The sequence below is a fragment of the Lontra canadensis genome, unplaced genomic scaffold, assembly GCF_010015895.1.
Source record: "Lontra canadensis isolate GAN:19392208 unplaced genomic scaffold, GSC_riverotter_1.0 scaffold90, whole genome shotgun sequence".
Lineage (NCBI taxonomy): Eukaryota > Metazoa > Chordata > Mammalia > Carnivora > Mustelidae > Lontra > Lontra canadensis.
The window spans coordinates 178,208-195,210 of record NW_022631084.1 but is presented as its reverse complement, the minus strand read 5'-3'; the positions used below and the strand labels follow the sequence as shown (position 1 = coordinate 195,210).

The 17,003-nt window shown below is 38.6% G+C and overlaps 1 protein-coding gene across 1 annotated transcript in view; it reads right to left on the bottom strand.

Annotated features, from left to right (window-relative positions):
* PPM1L (protein phosphatase, Mg2+/Mn2+ dependent 1L) overlaps positions 1–17,003 on the bottom strand; it is a 279,379-nt gene that overhangs the window by 88,127 nt on the left and 174,249 nt on the right. Inside the window, exon 2 of the mRNA XM_032836055.1 lies at positions 3,860–4,034. Within this exon, the coding sequence (XP_032691946.1) occupies positions 3,860–4,034 (175 nt within the window). The remainder of the gene's footprint in view (positions 1–3,859; positions 4,035–17,003) is intronic.

Below are 17,003 nucleotides of genomic sequence, written 5' to 3'. Positions count from 1 at the left end.
TCTGGGAATATGACAACTGATTCTGTGGATTTCTGGGGATTCACTCTACTCATATTTCTCACTGCCCTCAGTGTCTCTGCTCCATCATCCCCTTCCAACCACCTTCTAATTCTAATTTTAAACTCATGTTTTCTAAAGTCTATTCTCTAAAGTAATATGAAATACAGTCAAATGCCCACCATATCCATTGCAGCATTACTCATTATAGCATAAACAAAATCCAAAACCATAAACGTCCAACATAGTAAATGAACATTTAGTGAGTAGTACTTTCAAGAACAGAATATTGTGCCACCGTTAAAATTATCTTCACATAAAGAAGTTTTAATGAAATGAGGAAGCATTTACATACTAATGTTAAGTGAAGAAAGCAGAATATAAAACCACAGAATATCAACCATATTATAAAAATGCTTTGATGAGAAATACACCAAAATGTTTACAATGGTAGGATTATTTATAATTATTATCCTCTTATACCATGCTGTCTACTTATCTCTTTGTCTGCAAAGTCAGAAAAAGAATTTTAAAAAAGAAAATATCACATTGGAAAAATGTAACCTAATTGATCAGAATATAAAATAAAAATATATAGATTCTAGGTGAGAATCTGAAGCCTCTTTGTATGAGCTTGTCCATGAATTCAGCAACATGGGATGGTTGCAGGTGACGTTTCCTTACTTCCCATTCCTTTGCTAAATTTCAGGTATGTCAGGTTGCCAGATATTTGAACTGTGGGTGAGTAAAGCATTAAGGTATGTATACTTAAAGGAAAAGAGAGAATGCTGAGAAGAAAAGACTAAGAAAGAGGAGGGAGGGAGAAAACGTTCTAAGCCAATGCTTCCAGACAAGCATCTAAGGATTTTTTTCATTAATTGGTTTTCAGAAGTTTAGAAGCCACAGATGGTGGCAACTGTCATTAAGTCACTCAAACTGATTTATCAGTGGATGAGCATTAAAGACAAATTAACCTCTCTAGAGACCAGGCTAGTGTCCAATTAACAATTAACTACTTCCTCAAACCAGGAGAGCTGAATGTGAGAACATCAAAGCCGCGATAGCATGAGAAGCTAAGCAGTTGAAGCAGATGAGTGTCTTCATATAGGATGTTTATACCTGAAAGTATTGGAGATATATATCTATATCTATATAAGATAAAAGATATATGTATATATTTTTACCAATTTTACCAATTTTCTATCCCAATTCTTTTGTAATATGATGAAATATTTTTCTGTTAAATAGCAGTATCTTTTTCATATTTTCTTTTCTTTCTTTAAATGAAATCTTTGTTACATGCATAATGGAGGAGGAGGCAGTATGACCTTTTGATCTGACAACACACAGTGACACTCATTATTCATACACATATACTCAGCCTCCATAAGATGTGTCACCTCATACAGGAATGACCAAGGGCAAACTGAGCCCAGAGTAGGAGATTTAATAAATAGATGTTGCCTGACTTCTCAAAGCGTCTGAAGATCATTTTTTTAAAATTTCATTTTCTAAAACTTTCCCTTTGCCTTCGTGAACATTATATGCCAATACTCTTAAGAGTATTTTATACTGGTCTGAGGGACAGACAAGATCCAGATCTGTTCTCATTCAACATTAGCACCATTTGTGATATGATTTCTAAGGACTTCCCAAAACCTGCCATGTTTTATTATAACAACCCTGTGAGCTATTATTAGCCCCACTTCACAGACGCAGAAAGAGAGGCTCTAACAGATAAATTTCCTAAAAACCATACTAATATTGAGCTAGAGGAACAGTCCCCCAATTTAGATCCCTAGCTCCCAATCCTGTATTCTTTCCACTGCTTCACGCTGCAGGCTTTACCGATAACTTCCATGCCAAAGTATTTGCCCCTAGAGTCCACGTACAAGGGCACCTCGGCAGATTAGTAACCGCTTAACAATAGGGCAGGTTGAGTGGAAAATTACCCCGAAGAAGTTATAACTGAGTGGGAAGCGGTTGAGGCTGATGTTCATTGCCACCTTCGTGTCCACTTGGGCCCCCGCATCCACACAGACTTTGTCTCTCTTCTCTTCACAAAACTGTGTTCATCATTTGTCCTTCAGATTTAAAAAAGGCTGGCCCCAGATGAAAATCTGAGGCGCTTTCACTATTCCTTTACTCCACATCCCTTAGCTTAACTCTGACAGCTCGTAGCTATGACGGAACGTGCCTAAGCCCCAGTTCCTCAGGAATTTTTTCCCCACAAGTCGTACACAGATGCTTTAACTCCCCAGCTAAGCTTTAAGTAAGATCTGTGTTTTTTACATCTCAGATTCCTCACCACCTTTTCGACACTCTCCCCTCTCCCCTGTCTTCCGACTGCCTAGGATATAGGATATTGCTGTGCATTCAACAAATGCCTTCTAAAGGAATGAGAGCCTGCGTGAGTGTGGGGGAAAGCCCAGCTTGATTCATAATTAGGAAGCTGGAGTCCCAGCTCTACATGGAAATGTGTGTGATTTCAGGCAGATCCTGGTATTCTCATCATAAAATGGTTGTGGTAACAGGAAGTAGGTGGACTATATGAGTTCTATGATTGCTAAGATACTATGAATATTTATATTATTTTGATTGGGCTGTTCACAGCCTCACTTTTGTTCATTAGGGATGAGAAAGGAGATAAATTCGAATTCCAAAGAAAAGAATGTTAAGACAAATACAGAGATCAAATAACTAACCATGTAACAGGCAGAAGGAAGTCAATGTGTCTAGAAAATTAACAAGCAAAGGAGAACAAGAGGAGTAGAGAAGTCTCGGGCTAGAAGTGTGGATGCTGTCTGACAGGAATGTAAAGGTCTTGGAAGGTGGAATGTAAATGGGAATAGATCGGTAACTAGAAAATTGCTGTAGTGCTTAGGCATATGCAGTGTGATGTTTGCTTTTTTAAATTTGCTCTTCTGTTTGCTCCCCAAGCTTGAAATCAAATGTTAAGAATGTCAGCACAGAGACTGCTGAGATCATGAGGAAGAAAATAAAATGCAAACCAACAACTTCCTTGTGCAAATGAAGACAGAAGTTCCTGGTATTAAAATGGGGATTGATATTACCAACATCTGACCATTAGCAGCCTATTTTCCTCCATTTGCGGGGAGGAGGGGGTAAGTAATGACAATTTTAATCAGGCTATTTCTCCAAAGTTTAATTTTATTAAAGATTTTTAAATTCCAAGTAGTACTGTACTGGTTTCACTAAAATTGGGGTTTAGCTGACAGACCTTGTAATAGATCAAAATGGTGTTATAAGGAAGTCTATCCATGCCTTCATTAGGAAACTTCCTTAGATGGGATGAACAAAGTCTCCAATGGGGCATTAGGGGTAAGAATTCATCTGAAGAGCTAAACCAAAAAAAAGTCAGGTTCAGCTTGAAACTTCAAGGGGAAAAAAAATGGTACCTCTTTAGAAAAGAAAAATCTCTGAAATTAAAAAATAATACCTGAAGTAACAACTGTGGGATTATCAGATGTAGGAGTGTTCAGTTGGTTTCCAAACCTGAAGTGACACTTTTAACAACTAAAGCAGTAAGAGCACATGGTTCATAAAAGGCCAGAAAAACTCCATCAAAAAAAGAGCAAAAGTTTTAAAGGGATTTGATTTAAGAGCCATTTTTAGAAGCCTCTTGATGAAATTTTTGATACTAAAACTGCAGAAAAGAAACTTAACTGTTAATCCATGTTATATAACTTTGAATCCAGTCTGCCCTTCATCTTCTACCTCAGAAGTGGGCCTAAATTTAACCAAAGTCTATAAAGACATTTCTGCAGGGAGAAATAGTGTGTGTGCACGTGCGTGCGTGTGCATGTGTGTGTGTGTGTGTGTGTGTTAAAGACAAACATACCTGCTTCATCATAGGATACAGTCAATTTTTCTAGCATTTCTCGGTCAATTGACAGAATCTGCTGTTCAAGGATGGTCTGGTAAGACAGAACACTATTTTCTTTGTCCTTCTCGTAGTCCTGAAGATGTTGTTTAAGGGCTTCTGGGAGTCTCGATTTTACATATTCAGCTGCAGTCTGCAGTTAAAACAGGTAGAGAACCCCATTAGTTTTTCTCATCTTAGGCTTTTCACTTCCCCTCATGGGCTGCGGTGAAAACTCAAAGCACCGTGAAACGAACCCTTTAGACAAGCATATCCTTGTCATCGTCATTATTAGACTCCACTCTACCAAGTCAGATGAATCTTCACATAGACAACTCACAGACCTGTAAGAATTTTCCACCAGGTTTAAAGGTACGAAAGATGACGGATTTGGTTTGGTATACAAAGAGTTAATACTCAGAGTTTCAGCTATTCCACTGAACTCTGAGGGCCCCATGACAGTAATTTTGCTGGCTATAAATCTGCTTTGCCCTTGTCTAGAATGCACAAGCCTGTCATTCATCCCTGCAGTGAGCCCACCTATGCTATGGCGTCCACATCCCTGCTTTGATGTTCTGTGCTCATTAATGCTTCCACGCGAACTCTTGTGAAGTGAATAGAAAGGAGAGTCCTCTGCTGGGGCTGATAATGGAATAACGGGATATACAGAGAATGAAGAGATCTAAGACAATGATGCCCCTTAACCTGAAAAAGAACTGTTCACCAATGTCTTGGTCTTTACATATATATACGAGATACATATATCATATATATATATATACGTATACATATATATATACACATATACATATATATATATGTATACGTATATATATATAAAAAATGCTTAACTTGTTTTTTCTCTGCTACGCAATCCACCCAAAGCACTCCTAACTAATAATCTCTGAAATTACATGCAATGATTTTTCAACCAGGTGAGCATGCTTCCATATGAGGCAGGAAGGAAGGCATGTGTACTTCGAAAAAGGCCTCCTCAGAGAATCTGATAGGCTCTGCTGGTGGGCTGTGGAAAGCGTACTCCCCTGCCTCCCAACTGAGAATCACAGTTCAAAGTTAAACAGAACTTTGAGAGAGAAATTAAGTGACACAGAGGCATGGATGAATCAGAGGAATTCTGAAATTCTTAAAACATCTCTTTTAAGAATGCCAAGAGTTTGGCATCCCCTTGAGTGCAGTCTAGCATCATGCACATAGGGTCTGAAGTTGATGAAATAAAGGCATACATATATTACTTAAAATTATACTCACAATGACTGGAAAATGTAATAAAATGTAATGAAAAGGAAAATGTAAATAAAAGCATTGTTTAAAAGGACCACTGTTGGGGTGCCTGGGTGGCTCAGTGGGTTAAAGCCTCTGCCTTCAGCTCAGGTCATGATCCCAGGGTCCTGGGATCGAGCCCCACATTGGGCTCTCTGCTCAGCGGGGAGCCTGCTTCCCCCTCTCTCTCTGCCTCTCTCTCTGCCCACTTGTGATCTCTGTCTGACTTGTGATCTCTGTCTGTGAAATAAATAGATAAAATCTTTAAAAAAAAAAAAAAAGGACCACTGTTTAGCTATGTGCCTAGAGGGCCCATCCAGGTGGTTTAATATTAAAAAAAAATCCTGTACATCTATTAATTGCATAATCTAAAACAAGTTCGAGTTAAACACACACACAGCCACATATCCAGTAAATGCTCATCAACAGGGGTTTGTTTTGTTCTGTTTTCATTTATCAAACAGTATGCTCTATAACCTTTGGGAAAAAATGAGATAGGTCAATATGTACCTACAAGGAAGAACGTCATGGTATTACTGTTAAGGTTAAAAAACAAAGTCACAGATTACCAGTGGCAGTATATCCTTTTTATGTAAAGCATACATATATGTGTATGTCGGACTCCATAATTTCATATGTGTGGGAGAAGATATTGAGGGCTATATTCCAATTGCAGAACATACTCACTTTTTACTCTCCACATTTCTGTACTGTTTCAGTGCTCTTACTATTGCAATTTTTTTAAGATTTTTTCATTTATTCATTTGAAAGAGAGCATGAGCAGGGGAGAGAGGCAGAGGCAGAAGGGAAAGTAGACTCCCTGCTGAGCAGGGAGCCTAATATGGGGCCATCCCAGGACCCTGGGATCACAATCTGAACCAAAGGCAGACACCTAACGATCTGAGCCACCCAGGCGCTGCACTACTGCAATTTTTAAGAATTATCTTTAATTTTTTTTTGTAACCTTCATTGTTTTCCTCTTAAATGTTAGCATAATTTAAGATGAAGAGAAGCTTGCCAGAACAATGGACAATGGACTTTCCAGGAAAAGTCTACTGGGAAATGGTGGGGAAAAGTTATAGATCAGTCCTCAAGAGTAGTCAAATGCAGCACACAACACTTTTTATTTCCAGATTTACATTTAGATTCCATAAGTCAGTTGTTGATGGAATTTCAATTTTAAAATAACACCAAACTGTTCAATTTCTCTGCCAGCCAGCTAGTGCAGAACTAATAAAATTATTCCATAAAACGTAAATGGACTCAGCACATTAGCACAGCATATTTAATTCTAGAATTTAAAAACAATTTTCTCCCGACACTGGAAAATGAAGAGACACGTTGCCAAATAACTATTTTTAGACTCATACTACCTTACTATTCAGTGTAACATCTGTCTGTAATTTTTTTTCCTTGGAGATAATCTATGAGGTACCAGAAATAATTTAAAATGCACATTTTACAAATATTGGTATACTCTCTATTATTGAAAGCATACACATTTCCTTCCAAGTGTGTCTACTGATTCACTTTTATAATTAAAATCATGACACACACACACACACATACATACATATATGTGTGTATATATACATATATATATATTTTTTTACTATATTGGAGTTATATTTTGGCATTTCATTTTTTTTAAGATTTTATTTATTTTGGAGAAAGAGAGAGCAGGAGGAGGAGCAGAGGAAGAGGGACAAGCAGGCTTTGCACTGAGCACAGAGCTAGATGTGGGCTCGATCTCACAACCCTGAGATCATGACCTGAAACCAAGAGTTGATGCTTAACCAACTGAGCCACCCAGGCGACCTGCCATTTCATTTCTAAATGGTATAACTTCATGTATAGAGTTCTTTCTGTTGGAAAGAGTCTCAAGAGGAACAGAAAGAAAGCAACTCTAGCAAAATACTAGATTCTGTCAAGATATTTCAAGAAATCACCTTTATATGGAGGTGATGCCCTAGATGTATACAAATGGCAGTTAAAACCTTATGTTCAAGCATGAACCTGTATTAAAAAGAAGCGGTCTTACAAATACCATATGATCTCACTTATATATGCAATCTGAAGCCAAATAAAACAAAACTGAAGGCATAGATGCTGAGAACAGTCTGGTGGGGTGGGGGTGGGAAAAAAGGTAAAGGTTATCAAAAGGTACAAACTTCCAGTTATAAAATAAATAGTTATGGGGATATAATGTTTTGCATGGTGGCTACAGTTGATAATACTGTATTGTATATTTGAAAGTTGCTAAGAGAACAGATCTTAAAGATCCTTACCACAAGAAAAGAAACTGAAACTCTGTGTGGTGGCAGATGTTAATTAGGCTTATTGTGGTGATCAGTTCATAATATATACAAATACCAAATCATTATGTTGTATACCTGAAACTAATACGTCAATTATACCTTAATACAAAACCAGGTTGTCATCTTATTAACTGAGATTATAATTACTCCACAAGTAATAGATAATACAAAGAAAAATTTAAATTTAAAATTTTCACTGGAATTCTAAAAAAGTAAAAAATAGAAATTAAAATTTAAAATTACTTATCTATTCTTTAATCAGTGAGAAGTACTACTGGAAGTTTAAATCTTAAATTGCACATTCTTATAATCAACCATTCCAGAAACAATAATATTGTTACCATTATCAGTATTTTGCATTTGTGTGGTACTTTTTACTTTTCCTAGCAATTTATGTTATTACCATTCTGTTTGTTCAGAATAACTCTGAATTAAAGTAGACAACTTACTGGTTTGGGCCAGTCCCTTACATCCTTCAAAATTTGGCTCAAATGCTACAAATTCTGTTATTGAACACACCTAAGAGCAGCCAACAGTCTTTCAAGTGTTTATACAGGCATTTGTATAGGTGCAAGTATTTTAATTCCCCAGTTCAGCTGCCATAAGAACTATATCTTATACATCCTTGAGTTTGTCCATTAGCTAGTTAAGTGCTTTGCACCGAAGAATTTAATATCTCGACTCTATCCAAGAATCAGGTACTTTGAGATAGCCTTTGGAGAAAATCTTCTGACAGTTTATAATTCTTTGCCTGCTATCTGAAGTTGCTTTCATGATTCTAGATAGAGCCTAGGAGCCATTTTCCACTGGCAAATGGTACTTACCTACACTTACTCTTTAATTATCATCAGTGCCATTTATTTTAGGAAGGCAAACTCTTAAACCCAAATCATTATTTATATGCCAAAATAGCAAATTATGTACTTCACATACAAAGCCATGTATGAAGCTTTATTTAATGTTCCTCTTAATAATTGTTTGACCTTCTTCCTCCTTGTGTTTTTTCATCCATTTGGCAATGGGCTTGCTCCCGCTAGGGACCCTCGGAGGAGTCATGTGGACCATACCTCAGAACTGGGCCCCTTAGTTATGGGTAAGCTCAAGTCTGTGCTGGTGCCGGTTGTGGCAGAGACGCCTCAGGGCAGAGAGTGGAGGACATGTATTTCCAAGGTTACACCTGAGCAGATGGTTAGCAGCTGGAAAAATGAACTAAAAGCTTGTGAGGCAGGACACAAAAGGTTCCCAGCCAGTGTACCTTCTTACAGAAGTTGTATACACGCCAAGTTTAGTCTGGAAACAGTAACGGGCCAGAGCAGACCCTGTAAAAAATACTCAAAAGAATAAAAGAAAAGAGAATGACTAAGGGTCTAAATTTGGGAGCCTCATAGGTAGAATGTTGATACTGGTCATCAGGCTAAAAATCTATTTACTATTAAAGTGGTATGTTCTTTAAGAAACAATCAATATATATGAAAGAATGGGGGGAATGCAAAGTATTTTAAATGTAGCTAAATGCTTCACAAGCCATCTTAAAATCCTGGCAACCCACCAGTTCCAACTTATTGAGTGTACGCTGAGTAAAGCGTATTAGATCCACTGGTGCTGCAAGAACAAACCTTTGCCATCAAGGAGCCTGGAAGTTTAGTGTGCAAACAAAACCCACACATGAAATACTAGAAAAACACTCTTCATAGTACAATAAAAAACAACAACAACAAACCATGTATGGATCTTAAGATAAATTAGCATATTTATTTAATATATGAGCCATATTAGGTGCTGAACGGCCTCTAGGAAGAAAAACTAAGGATGGGGACAAGAAAAGAATCAAGAAATCACTGGAGTTTAAAGAGCACTTTTGAGGTAAGAGGCACTTACTGGAGGAAAGAAAAGCAATCTAGAAAGTAGTGAAGGTGAGTTCGTAGGAAGGAATGTTAAGAAATGAAGTTGTAGAGTAGGGCGTTTGATTTGTAGCAGGTTAGCAATAGGAAATAGTGAACCTCTCAGAGTGAAATAAATGATCACATCTCCGAGTCAGGCTCCAGGCCCAGTGTGGAGCCTGCTTAAGATTCTCTCTCTCCCTCTGCCTCACCCCTCCTGCTCTCTCTCTCTAAAAAATAAAAATAAATAAATGAATAAAAATAAAATGCACTTGAGGGGGGCACCTGGATGGCTAAGTCGGTTAAGCACCTGACCCTTGATCTCCGATCAGGTCATGATCTCAGGGTCATGAGTTCAAGCCCTACATCAGGCTCCACGACCAGCGTGGAACCTACTTAAAAAAACAAATACATTTGAATAACATTAAAACATGGAGACAAGTAAAAAGTCTGAAGGAAAGAAGAACTGGCCTTCTACACTGTGGTTGGAGTATAAACTGAACAATCTCTTTGGACAGAAAATGAAAAAATGTCATACAAATTTTAAAACACTTTATAGCTTCTACCTAGTAATTGCCTTCCTAGGAACTTATTTTAAGAAAAAAGTTAAAGAGGCACCTAAAGATTTGGGTGTAAACATATTTATCAAAGTAGTATTCATGATCATAAAAATTAGTCTTGAAATTGGTTGATTGATTAGGGTCATCCATGCAGTGGAATACAATGCAACTACCCAAAACCAAATTATGAAAGAACGCTAAATTATGTGGATAAATGTTCATAATGAAAAGCAGATTACAAAGCAGATACAAAGTTTGTATACTACATGTGTGAGGAAAAAAATATGGAAATATAGGAATATTGATCACAGTTATCTCAGAGTAGTAAGAGTTCAGGGAATATTAATTTTTTTCTCTATGTAGTTTTCCGAGTTTTCCAAATTTCTAAAATAAAAACGGCAGGAAACGCTTGCCCACTTTCTCTGTACCAGGCACCAAGCTGAATGCCTTATGTGTATTCACTTCTTTAATCCTCACCATAACCTTGACAGGTTTCTACAAATGAGGAGACAGATTAAGAAAGGTTAAATAATTTATCCTTGGCTATGTAGCAAGTGGTGGGCAGGCAACACCAATCATCTGTGAACCAAAAAAGAAAAAAAAATTTTTTTTGAATAAAGAAGGCAATCAAACTGTTGGTCATTCCTTTGTGAGGTAAAGCAGCCCCAGGCCCGGATAAAGGCCCTGAGAGGAGAACAAAAGAACACTTGAGCCAAGTGTGGTGACAGATGGGAAATAAAAATATGTAAAATGGCTTCCCTGTTGCAAAACCAGAAACTAGAGAGGAGATGGTGATACTGAGAGTAAATGGGAAAACTGAGTAAAGTGAAACATAGTAAATTTACTTTTGAACACTGAACTGTAAGCCTAAAGACTACACCTCCACCACCACTTCTCAAAACAGAAAACCTCCACCAGGAGAACGTATTAGACTTATTTTATAGAACTCAAAAGAAAAATGACTTTGGTTACAAGTTCCAGGAAGGCAAAAGCTATTTTCAGGAAAAGATACTAGGTGATATTGAATTAAATTCTAACAGAGCCCCCATTTGGGAAAGATCACGAGCAAATTAGACCTAAGCTCAAATCGTTTTAGTGCTTTTCCCTGAGAACTTGCAGAGGTCCAGTTACTATCCATTTTGAACTTTAACAGATATAAAAACAAGCTTCTGATGTCATAAATGAAAATTTGCTTGACAATTTTTACTTAGTACTGCATATTTCATAGCTGTGGGAGTTTTAAATTTTTTGCCCCTTCTTTTCTAATCAAATATTCTATCTTATTACCAGTTCTAAGACTTAGTTTATCATATTTAATTTTATATTTAAAAATTTTAGGTATGGTGTTCAAAAAAAGGAAGCTCCCTCTAAACTCTTACTGAGAAGATATTTTTAAGGGATGCCTGGGTGGCTCAGTGGGTGGTGCATCTGCCTTCAGCTTAGGTCATGATCCCAGGGTTCTGGGATTGAGTCCCACGTCTCAGGGAGCCTGCTTCTCCCTCTGCCACGCCCCCTGCTTGTGCTCTGCCTCTGTCTCTCTCTCTGACAAACAAATAAATAAAATATTTTTTAGAAAGATATTTTTAAAACCAAGGAATAGTTTTTTCTTTTTTAAGATTTTATTTTTTAAGTCATCTCTACACCCATGAGGCCCAAACTCATAACCCCAACTAGATCAAGAGTCTCATGCTCCACCTACTGAACCAGACAGATGCCCCTTTTTTCATTAAGTTTGTAAAGATCTGTGTTATAAATGCTAGTCCTGGAGGCGCCTGGGTGGCTCAGTGGGTTAAGCCTCTGCCTTCGGCTCTGGTCATGATCCCAGGATCCTGGGATCTAGCCCTGCATTGGGCTCTCTGCTCAGCAGGGAGCCTGCTTCCCTCTCTCTCTCTCTCTCTCTGCCTGCCTGTCTGCCTACTTGTGATCTCTATCTGTCAAATAAAAAAAAAAAATAAAATAAAATGCTAGTCCTGATGTAAAGACCCAATTTCAAAGCAATGCTGAAAAACTAACAAATGAGATTCTAAGATTACAAAATCTGGAAATGCATCTTAAAAAGACATACCCACTTTTGCCTCAAGGATGGTCTAGAGTACGCTTAAAAAAGAAGTTTCAGAATTTAGTGGCTTTCAAATTCTCTGATTTTATAAATTACTCTCCCCTTTTGTTTTATTTAATGCAAATGTGTGTGTGTACACACACGCAACACACACACAACTGTAATTTAGCTGAAAGAAATCCTCCATTGAGGATTGGAACAAATGGAACAATTGACAGTAGCACCATTCAGCTTATATTTATGCCACATACATGCCTGACTTGGAACACACAGAGCTATTGCTTCAGATGAGTGCTGACTGTGAATGAACACAGGCTTTTAAAACTGGATCAAAAAGAGACTAAAGGGGCTGATCCTTGGAGCCACGTTACCCTCAAACACAATAAGGGGCTGGATCTGGCTCTAAGCACATCTGATCAATGACCCTTTAGGTGAGAAGCAGACTTCGGTGCTGATGAAGACCTCTGAGAGGTAAGTTGGAAATCAATTCCTCAAACACTGAGTAGGAAGAAAAGCTGAATTTGGGTAAGTGGTGACCCAGGAATGACAGCTAGGTGTTCACAAGATAAAGGAGAGACCCGAGGGGAGATCCTTCAAAATTCGTGCCACAGGAAGATGGAAGAGAGAATGGAGTAGGTAATATTTTTCTTGCAGACAAGGATTGCCTGCCCTTGAAGGGAAGTGAGTGTGCACGTGCTGGTTTGGCAGGAGCCAGCCCACAGATCACACATTAATTTACTTAGGTCCACCTTGGACTCCATCTTTCTTAGGGGAACATATCATTAACGTCTGACAACTGCTCTGTGGCTCCAGGCACTTTAAAACAAAGTCAGAGTGAATGCCCTTGCCCACCAGCAAGAGGACATAAGGCAAGGGAGCTGTTCCTCTCTCGCACCTGCCAAGAGCCTCATTTCTTGCCATTTTTAGTCTCTGCCACTTCTAACCTGGAGGGGGTTATTTAAATAAAAAAGGCATCTTTGAGAGGACCATCTTGCACTCCTGAATTCATAATCCTGGCTCAAGAAGGTGAATTTGATTCCTCCAAGAGAGACGGCATCAGGAAAAAGTTCCAGGCTCAAACCTGAAGTATATAAATGAAATCCTTTGCTTATTAGGGAGATTTGAGATTGCTCTGGAGGACCAAATCTGTGGCTGTGCAAATGTTAGTCAGTCGTGTGACAAAATGACCACCTCAGAGGGCATAAGACTCGGCAAGTAAGGGACTTGAAATCATATTACCTACTTAATATGGAGATTGAAGTTTTCGTTTAGTTTAATCATAAAGGTGCTGACTGTTAAGTTATAGATCATTCAGGATGATTCGCCTGGGATTCTTCAAGTGACAAAACTTTAATAACTTTATCAGTCATCTGATCCATATTTGATTTCAGGCCTTATTCTCATAGCTCCAAGCATGTCAGAGTGTGAAAATATAACTCAAATTCCACTCCTTGAATGATGGCTTCCAAGACTGCAGATGGTTGTTTTTTATACACATAAAAACCAAACTACCTTCCTTTCCAGATCCCTGTTCTGCCATCACAATAAGCTATAATTAACCAAGGTATCAAACGTTCAGCCATGTGGTCTATTTTCCTAATCTTATTACTTTAGTCAAATCTATGTTCAAACTCTAAGGGATTTTTAAAAATTTTATCTCTTTACAGTCTGAAGAAAAGGTGAAATTATTTCTCTATACCAAAGTGATGAATCATGAAGCCTTTGTCCCTTAGTTACTACACACATTCTAGAGAGTCGGGGGTATTAGATTATATAAGGGCTATGGTCCTTCTTCTAATTTTTTTCTTAAAGCACACATACACATCTAAGTTCTCCTGAAAGATGGCAACATAAAAAGAGAGTATCAGCAGACTTTTACATAAATCTGTTGAGAAAATAAGCAGTACTCAGCCAAAGCAGTCTTGTTAAATTTGGGGGATAGGTGAATTCCTATCATTTCAGGAGTTGTAGAAAGAAGTAAGAAATTATTTCACATTCTATATACTTGAGATCTATAGAAGAAAAAAGGAAGGTAATGTTTATTTACAGAGAGAAAAATGTTGCATATTTCAAAGAAAATTATAGTTAATTACTGATAAAATTCCCCTCCACTTCTGAATCTTGGACTTGGAGAAATACTATTTTCCCTAGGTGCTATCCAAATGTGTTCCAGAAAGTTCCATGCAGAATGCTAACTGAAAATGCCCTTGGTGATTCAGGAATTCAATGGAACCAACTGTTATAAATGAATTATAAAAAACTCATGAGTTATTAATCAAAAAGAACTCTGTAACTATAACAATTGAGCAGTCCCTCAGGGAGGCAGCCAGAACATAGACAAAATGTTCCTTGGCTGGCAATAGGGCCAGAGAACTCCTCTCTGGCCTCACTTGGCTCCATAGATAGACCTGTCAGTCTCTTCTGGGAGCACCTCCAAACAGCAGGTGTGGCCAGGCTGGCAGGGTAGTCCAAGGCCAGTGCCAACTGAGCTGATTTCTCCAGCCTGATAGGACTTTAAAAAGTGCCTTCAAACCTAGTATTAGATTTAAGCTCCTTATAAGTGTGGTGGAGGTTTGGAGAAGGGTCTTTCTGTCCAGAAAGCTGGGAACTATCTCATTCTAAATTTCATTTTTTGCACGGAACTTTCAATGTCTGGTTTATGCTAGCTCTTCCCCTATCGAAAGGCAAACATCTGAAGGAGTAATACACTAAGAAACGTTCAGTCTTAACGTGGACAAGATGAACAGGTTCTTACATACAGGGATGTAGAATGAGAAGCAGTAAAGCACCCAGAGAAATTCCTGAGAATGAAACTCAAAGTGGGGAAAATGAAGGTCAGGAGAGACAGACATTATTACCCTGAAATTTAACTCTGCACAGAGAAAAACACAAAAATCCACACACTACTTCAAGCTTTAATTTACTCTTCTCCACCTCTGGCTCCACCTGCAAGACCTACCATCAAAACTTTTTTGAGGCTAATCCTACAAAAAACCCCTTCATCTGTTGCACCTCACACATGGGGAAGTAAAGAATGCATTCAGTCATATCTACTGAGTACACTAGGTTCAAAACTCCTCCTGTGCAGACAGGAGTCATTACTTAGGTTGTAAAACCAGTCTTCCGGAACAAAAGCTACCGTTTCCCTCACCTGTCCCCGGTCCTCGTTCGGACCTCTGTCACAGCTCTCAACCATTCGCACTGTCTCTCCAGTCACCTATTTGCCTCCTCACTAATTTATGAGCAACTGGTGGGACAAAAGTGTTTTCACATAGATGGGTTTCTCTAACATCAAACTCAGTGTGGGCTTGCAGGGAGAAAAGGGTGGAGAAGGGGGTACTTGAAAATGAAGCTTAATGTTCTATGAATGTTAATTCTATACAATCACAAACACAAAAGACAAAAGGACCAAGCCTGTCATGTTTCTTCCTATCATTCTGTCATTTGCCAGTCTTCTGCCATTTATATAAATGTCATACTATTTTACACTGCTTGAGCACCAAATCTTGTTTAATAGCACAGGAAACAGGACAGTTAGTTTGGACAGAGCCAACACCTGTTGTATCTCAAACTAAGTGTTTCTTTTTGTTTTTGTATAATTTTGAACCTAAGTGAAAATCTGGGGAGAGCAATGGATCCAGAAACACACACACACTATATACACATACATATACATATACATATGAAAAAAATTTAAAAATATACAAAAGAAAAAAAGACTCATATGTATGTATAAAGTGTGTGTTACACGTTATGTGTGTGTGTGTGTGTGTGTATGTGTATTTATGTATGTAGTGTCCCATTTGAGGAACCCAAGTATGAAGTTCATGAACCAGGCCTGGAGAAGCCTTATTAGATCCACTCACGGAAAGGACACTAGGGACAGGGCTTTAGTTTTCTCTACAAAATTTGGTGGATGGACTTGACCAGTATTTCTCAGGGCTGTTAATAAAACCAACTGCCTCTGAACCACCTGGAATGGGGATAGGGGATGTCTTCTTAAAAATGCAGACTATGTGGGGTGCCTGGGTGGCTCAGTGCATTAAGCCTCTGCCTCCGGCTCAGGTCATGATCCCAGGGTCCTGGGATCGAGCCCCACATAGGGCTCTCTGCTCAGCGGGAAGCCTGCTTCCCCCTTTCTCTCTGCCTGCTGCTCTGCCTAGTTGTGATCTCTCTCTCTCTCTGCATCAAATAAATAAAATCTTTAAAAAAAAATGCAGACTATGAGTTCTGTCCCCTCTTCACTTTAGCAAATCAAGATATTTCAGGTGGGAGGCTAGAATCTGCTTTATAAACTTGTGCTATGATTTTTAACAAGCTCAGTAAAGGGTGAAGCCTACCAGTTTCTACCCCCTTAGAGTAGGCACACATATTTTTGTAAAGCTATACAACAAATTCTGATGTATATCCAAAGCTATACCAGACCCTTTACAGTAACAGCCCTTCTGCATCCCCCAGGACTCAGTTTGGCAAGTAAATATTTTTAATTCTTGTAAAAACCTTGACTGTTATGCACTGACATTCCCGCACGGCCTGTCCACCCTCCGTGCCACAGGCTTTTTCGATTGTATAAAATTGCCAATCTCTTCAGCCTCTCAAAGGCTGAGCCCTTCCTAAAGCAAGCTAACTGACCTTGAGTACTTCTGACGCCAGGAGCACCTGGAACCCTTTTCCAACAGCTTGTGCGCAATCAAGCAAGTCTCAGCAAGCTGTGTGAAACAGGCCACAAAATGACCGGTGGCAAAGCACCTTGAAAACACAGTGATATCCTCTTGACCATGCCCAGGCATGGTCAGAACACTGTCTTGACCTCTGCCAGGAACTGCCAGTGGAATTCCGAAGCCTGGAGAGTCGCAGCAAAACATAGCAGAGAGGAAAGCAAATTGGCATCCCAGCAGTGTTGCATAACTTTGCATACAGAGTTGGAAAGGATATCTTATTTTAGCAAGAGGAAAATGGGATACCTAATTGCGTGGCAAAGCTATAATTTAGCAGTGGATGCACCTGCTTATGTAAATATAAAAT